The 10,949-nt window shown below is 37.6% G+C and overlaps 1 protein-coding gene across 4 annotated transcripts in view; it reads left to right on the top strand.

Annotated features, from left to right (window-relative positions):
* Positions 1 to 10,949, top strand: part of nrcama (neuronal cell adhesion molecule a) — an 87,686-nt gene that overhangs the window by 46,288 nt on the left and 30,449 nt on the right. For 3 of the 4 annotated variants that reach the window (XM_088348683.1, XM_088348682.1, XM_088348680.1), the window contains exons 3-11: positions 2,150 to 2,289; positions 3,797 to 3,814; positions 4,113 to 4,218; positions 5,496 to 5,689; positions 5,761 to 5,883; positions 5,958 to 6,128; positions 7,137 to 7,184; positions 7,504 to 7,615; positions 7,680 to 7,864. In XM_088348683.1, coding sequence (XP_088204809.1) covers positions 2,166 to 2,289; positions 3,797 to 3,814; positions 4,113 to 4,218; positions 5,496 to 5,689; positions 5,761 to 5,883; positions 5,958 to 6,128; positions 7,137 to 7,184; positions 7,504 to 7,615; positions 7,680 to 7,864 — 1,081 coding nt within the window. In that variant the 5' untranslated portion in view covers positions 2,150 to 2,165. The remainder of the gene's footprint in view (positions 1 to 2,149; positions 2,290 to 3,796; positions 3,815 to 4,112; positions 4,219 to 5,495; positions 5,690 to 5,760; positions 5,884 to 5,957; positions 6,129 to 7,136; positions 7,185 to 7,503; positions 7,616 to 7,679; positions 7,865 to 10,949) is intronic. The other variant, XM_088348681.1, reaches the window with a different exon arrangement.

Raw genomic sequence — 10,949 nt, 5'->3', positions numbered from 1 at the left:
TTGAAAATTATGTTCTGGCACAAGTTTTATTGATGAATTTTTGTTTATCTTTAATTTTTCAAGCTTAAATTATCATTTTATCTAAAATGACAGTACAAATTTGTGTTCATCATTTGTGGTCACTGTGGCTCAGGGGGTAATACAGAATATTACATTTTATTGGCTTTGCTGTAATCTAGTATTTGACTCTATTTCCAACTCTGTTTTGAAATGTTTGCTTTTGTTCATCTTGGTTTTTCTTTTGTTTTTTTAGAGAAGTAACACAAATAATACTTAAAATGAGCAAACATTTTCTGCCAGTAAAACAAAAAACATTTACTTTGTATAATGGAATTAAAATAAGCAAAATGATGTACAAGATTTTAAGTATATTTGATTTTCTTCCCTCAGGGCAAATCTTAAACAGCTTTATCATAGTTACTAAATATATTTCCTTGTGACATTTTATAAGCATATATTCTGTATATCAAAAGCAATAAAAGTCTTCCATCTACTGGTGTGGAGGAAAATTAGTTACTTGTATTTGACTGATCACTGGAAGAAAGCAAGGACATCATGCTTTTTTGAAATGATAAAATTAAGCAATTTCACGGCACACTTTTGTATTGTTATGGTCAGTTTTGACGCAGCTATAATAACAAGATAGAACACAAAATAATCCCACAACTGAAATTATAACTGGACATAGTGACAATAAGCCACTCTCCCACTCATGTGAGAATTAGGGGATTTGCATTTATCCAATTTTCCAGTATATCTGCACAAAAATAAAAAAAACTTTTTAAAACATGCAAGGCCATTTGAAGAGTATTTTTGGCCACAATGTTACTTCAGACCTTTCAGATATAAATAAGACAGGGGAGTATGGCATCGAAATTTGGACTGCCTGTGATGCCAAAAAAAACTATATCAGGAATTTACATATTTATATAGCAATATGGCTAGTTTTTTTTTAGCTTTGTAGCTAGCTATCTGCCCACATTTTTAGCTTTTTGGCAAGTTATCTACCTAGAATGGCAGCACGGCGGCACGGTGGTTAGCGCGTGTGCGGCACAGTTCTGAGGTCATGGGTTCAAATCCAGCTACCAACCTTCCTGTGCGGAGTTTGCATGTTCTCCCCGTGCTTGCGTGGGTTTCCTCCGGGCACTCCGGTTTCCTCCCACATTCCAAAAACATGCATGTCAGGTTCATTGGCCGGTCGAAATTGTCCCTAGGTGTGAATGAGCGAGCGAATTGTCTGTCCCTGTGTGCCCTGCGACTGGCTGGCAACCAGTTCAGGGTATCATCTGCCCACTGCCCGGAGATGGCTGGGATGGGCTCCAGCACCCCCACGACCCTACTGAGGACAAGCGGTGCAGATAATGGATTGATGGATATCTACCTAGATTTTTACATTTTTTTCCCACGCTATCGAGCTAATTTTTTTTCCGTTTTTGCTCCTTTCCAGCTAGCCATCTAGTTTTGGGTCTGGCTATTGATATGACTTTTAATCTTTTAGCTAGCTATCTAGCTCAGTTTTAGTTGTTAACCTGAATATGAACTTTACATTACAATACTATTATCATTGATATAATCATATTTGGCATTTGGATTCTATGCAAACCAAGTTACATATTTACTTCTTCCATATTTTGCTTAAAATATTCCCGTTCCTACAAAAATATTTTATGTAGCTGATGTTATATTTTACTAGTTATTTTGTTGTTGTTGTGGTCAGTATAGCCCTTTGAGACTTTTTATGATAAAGTCCTGTACAAATAAAAATGACTTGAAAGTTGCAAGTGGCATTGTTGAGAAACAACAGGGAAAATGTGTTTTTATTATCATTATATATTACGATATATAATATTATTATATATAAACATATAGTTGCTATTTTAGAAAAATGGGAAAAGGGATATAAATAGCTAGCAGGTGTGTTCTTATACTCCTCAGTAATAGTCTGGTAATAGAAAACCATTTGATTTATAAAAACAAACATCTTGAGGTTTATGTATTACCTAAAAGTTATCACTAGAAGAGGGTTCAAAAAACACAATTTCATCCAATTGTGCTATGTACGCTTATCTTACTTGTTGAGTTGCCTCATTATAAAAAAATCGTGTTTCACTTCTGGTTCAGTAATCTAAGTCTTTACCACTCTATATAGGGTTTGGCCCTACAACATGGACTTGCCTGCGGTCCACAGAAAGATGGTTGACAATCCGACGTGGGCTTCAGGCTCTGGAGCTGTTCTTCTCATGATCCTCTTCAGTCACTTGACATCAGCCCTGGAAGTGCCACTTGATCGTAAGCATGAATTGAAGTAACCGTTGTATAAAATAATAAAAAATGGTACATCCTTTTCAAGTCATCCTTTTTTCAGACATGTAGGGAATATAAGTGTAATTTCTTCCAATTTGTGCACATATGACAGGGACAGTGTATGTCATTTAACACCATCCAGCAGTAAAACAAATATCGTAATTTATTAAAAATATATTTTTTATAAAAAATAAATAAAGAAAGTCGGATTTATCCCCCTTGGATCGACCATGACCTTAAAGCGTGACCTCAAAGATGACTGAGATTTCCAGCAAACCCGCCTTCTCGCAAGCGCTCAAATTGCGAAGGAAAAACGGTGGCTGAGGTCAATAACACAAACTGTAAATTGCCATCTTTAGTTAAATCCTCAGTGAAAGTCAAACACTGTCTGTGTTTCCATGGGCATCGCCATTTTGTCTAGTGACGACTGAATAAAGCAACTCAATGAAGTCAGGGTACATATCGTTTCTCTGACTGTGCGACTAGGACCTCCCACTCCCGGTGTCGTTCCAATGAAAAACCTTCCACTTTTCTGATATGCAGCATGAGAATACATAGTTTGTATTCTTCCTTGTGCTTTTTGGCACTCAAAATACAGTGACATCTAGTGGGCATATAAAACACACTGTCCTTTTAACTTAAGCCAACAATTTCCAAATACAGACTGTAATGTGAACTTGTTAGACCACAGCTAAAATTACTCCAGAAACTCAGATTTCAGATTTTACATTGTTATACATTTTAATGAATTATCTCGTTTTAACCCAATCATAATACCCAGCTAATTTACAATAAATTATTAACTTAGATATTGAACATATGTTCTTAAAGGTTTTTTATGAGCTTCACTATTTTTTGTCTTTTGTTACCTTTCTCACATGCAAATCAAATTTTTAAAATTACTGATTTATGGACTCATGGTTTCAAAGACACTCAAAACAAGGAGAGAAGACATCAATGAAGTTTGAGTGTACAAAAATATCCTCAAATTCTAAATCTGATCTAAAAGACCTCCCCTGACCATTTTCTTCTGATAAAATCTCCTTACAAAAAGCAGGTCAGTCCCAATGGGTTTGGATAGCAAAGAACAGCAACATTATTGACTATAGTATCAATGATGTAATGTTGTAACCAGTGCAAAATAACAAACAATAGTGAGGTACAACAGTCAAAACCAGAAAGTGGCATCATATGCAATCTCCTTTTCAGGTGTCAAATTATAACAACAGAATTAACTTATCACGCTAATGAAACATTTACTTCTAACAGCTTAAATCTTCAGTATCTTTTATTTCTAATGTATTGAGTAGAAAATGCAAATTGTATGTTCTGTTCCACTTCACACAAATCAATGTTTGTTTTTCAGTCAGTGAATGCCAGATATATAAATAAAACTTGATCTTGTAATTAGTTTTTGGCTCACTGCACAAAACTAACATGTTACCGTAATATTCTCTTGCTGTGTGCCTGCGTTTCCCTGGCGGACAAAAAGCAAAAGTCCTGGAAGGATGTAAGTCTGCGCCAATTGTGACCTCTGGTGTGGGATTTTTTTTCTATGGGTTCCTTTTCTTAATGTTCTGCATTGTTGCATGCGGTGACAGATACATAATAAAAATACAGGTTTTGAAATAGTTCTAAATTGTTGCCTCCTAAGTTTTAGAACAAAGATTCATTTTATTGTTATTTGGTCTTTATGTCCTGTTACTTTTGTCATTTTGGTGTTGCTTGCTGTGATGTATCCTTTTTGCATGCTTTATTTAGTTTCTAACGTCAGGACGTTTGCGTTCTAACGAGATTTACTCCTGCAGTGCCCCAGCCTCCCACTATAACACTACAATCTCCAAAGGATTACATCTTCGACCCGCGGGAGAACATCGTCATCCACTGTGAAGCCAAGGGGAAGCCTCACCCCAAGTAAGAAATAGTACCACCAACCCAGGACAAGGGCAAACATTATGAGTCAAGGGCCGCAAAGAAAAAAATTATACAGATTGTATTTGTTGTATCTTCTAATACAATCTGGAATCCAATATCTTCGCAATACAAGAGGGAAAATTATGATGTAGGCAATTTCTTTTTCATCTCGTCATGGGCATTTCCCAAAGACGTATTCTGGCATTTTTTATGCATTTATTTGCATATTTCATACAAATTAAAATTAAACAATGACCCAAGAATGGCAGTGAATATATATTTCTCTTTTGTTTATAAATAAAGCATTTAATCTAATTGGTTTGGAAACACTGAGAACTAAAGCAAAGAAATACATTGAAACTCAAAATGCCACATGGCTAGCTCAGTTGTTTGTTTTTGTTTTTTCATCATATTTAAAAAATACTGTTAATTGATGAATAAAATAAATGCATGATAAAAATAGCAAGTAAAGAAACATTTAGCCAACTATTTGAATGTTGGGATACTGGGGACAAGAGTGGCACCAAATCTACACATTGCCTTTTGTAGTATTTTTATACATAGTATCATTATGTGGAAAAAGGTATTTTCGGAATATTAGCGACACTATGCATTTTGTAATAAAGATGCAGACATTTACACAGAATTGTTATCTTGTTTTGTCTATGAATAAATCATTTGAACACATTTTGTTTAAAACAATCAGAAGTGAAGCAAAATAAAAGATGATATCCCTTTTAAAACCCCTAATCCCATAATATGTTTTGAAATATATATCAAAAATCAATTTAAGCCAATCTCTTGTAAATATTTTTTGCCTGTTTATCCAGACATTCTTTCATTTCATTTTTCTCTTTCAATTCTTTATTACTTGTTGATCTTGTTTATCAGGAAATGAGATGTCTTTTCCTTTTTGTGGATACTGTTCACTGGGTTTTTTACCAATGACAGTAATGACTATTCTATTCTATTCTATTCTATTCTATTCTATTCTATTCTATTCTATTCTATTCTATTCTATTCTATTCTATTCTATTCTATTCTATTCTATTCTATGTTGCTTCAGACTTTAGTTTGCCCACACAGGCTCAAACCTCTGTTTTGTTTTTGTTTGTTTATCACCTCTCTCTGCACCATTGTTGAGATGAGGAGAATCGAAAGAAATCATCGCTTTATTAACTGTTTCCAGGGAAAGCAATCGATAAGCCGACTTGCAATTTATTTCAGCAATGAATTGCACAAAATCGTAAAGGTTTTTTGCTTTTCATATTCACCAGCTTTTCTTGGTCGAGAAATGGGAGCCACTTTGACGTCGAGCAAGATTCCAAAGTGGTAATGAAGCCTGGTTCGGGAACCCTGGTCATTGACATAAGCGGGGAAAAGGCCGAAGCTTACGAAGGAACGTACCAATGTTCCGCTCACAACGATCACGGAACGGCCGTTTCCAACAATTTTGTCATCAGACAGTCCAGTAAGGATAGGAATTAATGAGGTGGTCACATTATCTATGAAACTGTTTGATTCGATGCTGATGACTCCCAGGATCCCCCTTGTGGTCAAAGGAGAGGCTTGAGACCATCATAGTGCAAATGGGAGTCTCGTTGGTGCTACAGTGCCGGCCCCCAGCAGGGCTGCCCCCTCCTGTAATATTTTGGATGGATAACAGTAAGCTTGTGTTTCACATCATCATGTTCCGACGAGTGAGATTCTCAAAAAAATGTCTTTCCTTAAATCTTCAGTTTTCCAGAGGCTGCCACTGGACGATCGAGTGTCTCAGGCCCTGAACGGAGACTTGTATTTCTCCAATGTCCTCCCGGAGGACAACAGGAACGACTATATCTGCTATGCTCGCTTCCCTTATACGCAAACCATCCAGCAGAAGCAGCCCATCTCCGTCAAAGTGCTTGAGGGTAAGGTCACACTCGGCAAATGACATCAAAACGGGAACATTGAAAACACCATCAGCGACAACTGATATCGCAATACAACATTTTTTTCACAGTCTATAGGGCTCAGACTTTTTTTTTTTCAGGGTAAATGGTAAATGGCTCGTTTGTGGAATATTTGAATTTAATGAACGTGATACTAATTAAGATGCCATATTTAATTATTATTATAATTAGAAATATAATAATAATAATAATAATAATAATAATAATAATAATAATAATAATAATAATTATTATTATTATTATTATTATTATTAGTAGTAGTAGTAGTAGTAGTAGTAGTAGTAGTAGTAGTAGTAGTAGTAGTAGTAGTAGTAGTAGTATTAGTCAGACATGGGACCAAGTCACACATGTGCAAGTCTCAAGTAAGTCTCAAGTCTTCACCTTCAAGTCCCAAGTAAGTCCCAAGTATTTTTTTCTTGGGCAAGTCAAGTCACAAGTCAAGTCCCGAGTCTTAGATTGCCAAGTCCAAGTCAAGTCACAAGTCATAAAAACAGCGACTCGAGTCGACTCGAGTCCAAGTCACTAAGTCTCAAGTCCCCATGTCTGGTATTAGTATTATTATCATCCTAAAAAATGCCAAGGGGGGAAATAAAGTAAAATGAAAACCATGGAAATTAAATATAAAAAATTATAGCATATACATATAATGTTTGTAAAACATTATTTTTTATATTTTTTTTGTTTGATCTCTTCTCACTTGTATTTAATTATTTGTTTACATTTCTCTTTTAATTTTACATTTTTTTGTTTTGTTTTGATTTTCTATACTGTTGTGTTGTACTTAATTTTCTATTTTTATTTTTTTTAGTTTAAAGTTTTATATATTTGTGTTATCATGTATCATTTAAAATGTTGGCTATTTCTGTCACATTTTTTGTTTGTATATCGTTTTTCTCATCATTTTTTGTTTTTTATGTATTCCGCATTATCTATTCTGCATGTTCAATGTTTTTTTTTCTTTTACAGTGGATGCAATGAATGAGACCTCTTTTTACAATATCACTAACTTTAGTGGTGAGTTATACTGTCACAGCATTTTTGTGTCAATCCTCTACTGGTCCCAAACTCAACCCTGCACAGGAATTCTACAAAAAAATAAAAAGAGGATTTAAAGCAGAAATGCACCAACCTGGAGCCGCTATTTTTTTTACATTTCAATGTAACAGGACAAAAGACCACTTCCACTCTTACCCTCATGGTACTTTTGTACCTTTGTGCCACCTCCCTCTACGACTCTTCATGACTTCATGACTTCATGACCACCCTGGTCTGGCAGCTGCAAAAAACCTTCAGTTACATCTCTCTCTTTTTTTTCCTGCTCTCTTGAATTTAGATAACCCAACAGGGGAGCGCCGTCCCGGTTTCATGCAACCTTTGGGTACCACCAGCACCAAGATGGTCCTGCGAGGGGAGGCCCTAGAGCTGGAGTGCATTGCTGAAGGCTTGTAAGTTTTTGTTTCCTACCAATACATTTTCAAAGATAAAGGTGCTTACTAGTCTCTGTGGCAGACCCACCCCAGAAATGTCTTGGCATAAAGACGGAGGAGAGTTACCCACTAGCAGGGTTTCCTTCCTCAACTATAAGAAAACCCTGAAGATTTTAGACGTGAGCGAAGCGGACGCTGGCGATTATACATGCACAGCCACCAACCGTCTGGGAACCGCACAACACACTATCAAGGTCACAGTTAAAGGTAAACTTTCGACCTTTTCGTCAAATATGCTATATCATTTCCTCTTCCCCTCGTGCAAACATGCAATAGATAGTCACATTATTTGTGATGCCCTTAATCACTGATCTAAAACCAGCATGCGGGCAAGGAAAAACTCAAAAACTTCATCAAGAAGATAAATAAGAAACCTTGGGGGGCTACAAAAGAAGTAATCCAACTTCTGGGATGACCAGACTGCAATAGATTGTAATGTAGATTTGTAATGTCCGTAATCATAGTAAATGTGAACTCTCGACCAAATAAGACCGACAAACTGGCTGTGCTGGTGAAAAACATCAAAGCTTACAGCGAGTGCAGTTTGCCGTGTTTTACGTAAATGTGGCTCACATCTAGCATCCCGGACGCTAACGTGGAGCTACCCAGCTTCAGCGCTGTTAGGGCAGACAGAGACACAAAAGCCTGCGGGAAGCGGAGAGGAGGTGGACTTGCGATCTACGTGAACACGAGGTGGTGTAACCCTGGGCCCAAAGATTTCCATCTGCTGCAGGGACGTCGAACTTTTGGCCTAGCGTTTGACGTCATCCACTCCGCTGATGCTAAACTACAACACAGCACCCCGAGGCCATCCTGTTAATCTGTTAATAAACAACAAAAGGATACTGCTGGAAGTGTGAATTTCCCTATGGGGATGAATAAAGTATCTATCTATCTATCTATCTATCTATCTATCTATCTATCTATCTATCTATCTATCTATCTATCTATCTATCTATCTATCTATCTATCTATCTATCTATCTATCTATCTATCTATCTATCTATCTATCTATCTATCTATCTATCTATCTATCTATCTATCTATCTATCTATCTATCTATCTATCTATCTATCTATCTATCTATCTATCTATCTAGCTATCTAGCTATCTAGCTATCTATCTAGCTATCTATCTATTTGGTAACAATACACATAATTTAGTCAACATTAACATAGGTAATATGTAAAATTGTTCAGGTAGTCCAAGATATTGATGACGTAGCTTCCCATCTTAGCGCTCTGGTCGATGCAGATGATTACATGCTTCAGGTCCAGGTGCCAGTCCCGATCCTGGTCCGGTGACTTATCCTGGTTAATCTTTTTTGCCACCAATCATTCTGGATCATCTTTCTACCTCATTTCGCCACCAACCAGGCTGCTGGAAAGGACAGGAAAAGAAAAGTATCAGATCAGCATTAAACTTAAGCTATAGAACAGATGTGTGTCTTCAGATTAAATGTAAACATTTCCACTGAGGTTGCAGATCTTATCTCAGGGGGCAAAGCATTCCACAAAACTTTCTCGAGCTTGCAGCTTTCTTCTTGGCTCTTTGAGTCACATTTTCCGAGTGGAGGCTCCAAGAACGAACATGGGGGAAATCAAATTTAGAGAGATAAGAGGGGGCAATTCCATGCAAACTTTTATATCTCAATAACAGAACCTTCAAGGTGAAGTGCATAGTTTGAGGTGTTCTTAAAAAGTTTAAGATTAAAGATTTTCTCTAGTAGGTATGTCTTAACAATGCCCAACTGAGCTCAAAGAGGCTATCTGCTTTTATCTTACTTTTATCATTTATGTTTTGGCCACAAAGCGCATTACGCTGAAGCATGGTCTGGGGGGAAGGAGTGATATCACGCAGGTGGTTGTGTTTATCTTTTTTTTAATTGTAGGATAAAAATGGTGAAAGTAGGAAAAGGACTGTTTTCAAATACAGCCCAAATGCCAAGCCAAAGCCCCAAAAATATGAAAAGGAAGTGTATTCGAGCGCATCTAAGAATTTCACTTACTTTCACGTGCAACAAAAGAAATTGCAATGATGATTTCAGCCAGAAGATGATGTCAGCAAGTAGAATATTTTTGAAGTCACATATACCACCTTTAAAGTCACATCTTAAACGGAAAAGGAGCCCGTGCAAGTTAGCTAAAATGGGAAAATGATCAAACTATCTTGTCCTAGTCAAAAGTCTAAAATAAGACAAAAATACAAATAACAACAAAGGAAAAAAAATGTGTGCAAATAAAACATTAAAATAAAGTTTGGAGAAAAAAATGTACAGAGTAAAGCCAGTATCTAAATAGAGCAATTTTTAATTGATATGGCAAAAGGCAGCGGGTTTGGGAGGGGGTAGGGTATGGACAGTGTTCAGAGTCCTAACAGCCTAATGGAAAAAGCTGTCCTTGAGCCTGTTGGTTCTGGCTCTAAGACTCACCAGTCTTTTTCCTGTTTGCAGGAGGTTGAAAAGAATGTGAGAGGGGTGGGGTCATTTGCAATCCAGGTGGCTTTGCGATTGAGGCAAGAGTTGTATATGTCCAGGAAGGGCGTGAGGGGAATACCAATGACATTTTCCACTGTTCTCACAACAGGACACGATGATGGCGCCGTACCACAAGAGGGTGCAGCTTGTCATAATGCTCTTGATGGCTCCTCTGTTGAATGAGAGCATGCTAGGGGTCGGGGCAATTGCTCTTCTGAGTTTTCTCCGTCCCACTCCCTTTCAGGAATTCTGTTTGATTTAGATTACATAAACATGTGTACACAAAAAAATATAACTGCCTGAAATGATTAAATAAATGAATGAAAGTGTCTGGAACAGAACGGAAACTGGACCCAATAGCGTTACGTTTCTCACAAGTTTTATTGAAGGAAAGAGGAAGGGCTGCGCCCACGATCCGATGCTCGTTGGACGCGGGAGGCAAATCGCCCTCATACTCGGATTGTGATCCGAACACGGAGGGGGATCGTCCGTAGCGAGCGATGGCGGTGTCATGGACGGAAAAACGGGTCGGTAGCCGGAACTGGGAGAGCAAGTAGTGGTTGGGGTCGGAAACGAGTCGTAACCCTGGAGAGTAGACATAGTCGGGGACAAAAAGAGATCGTAAGCCGGGATGGAAGAGCAGATATGGTCAGGATTAAAACGGGTCGTAGCCGGAGACAGACAGGAGCAAAAACAGGACAGGTGGGAGTCAGGGTCGATAAAGGCTTGCCTAGTATACACTGAGGTTAGCAGACGGACTGACAACAGGGGATTGACAGGACTGGGTTCAAATAGTGACAGGGAGCCAATCCAAAC

The sequence above is a fragment of the Urocampus carinirostris genome, chromosome 11 (assembly GCF_059441175.1).
Source record: "Urocampus carinirostris isolate Australia breed hairy pipefish chromosome 11, RoL_Ucar_1.0, whole genome shotgun sequence".
NCBI classification, from domain to species: domain Eukaryota; kingdom Metazoa; phylum Chordata; class Actinopteri; order Syngnathiformes; family Syngnathidae; genus Urocampus; species Urocampus carinirostris.
This window is presented reverse-complemented; position numbering and strand designations above follow the sequence as displayed.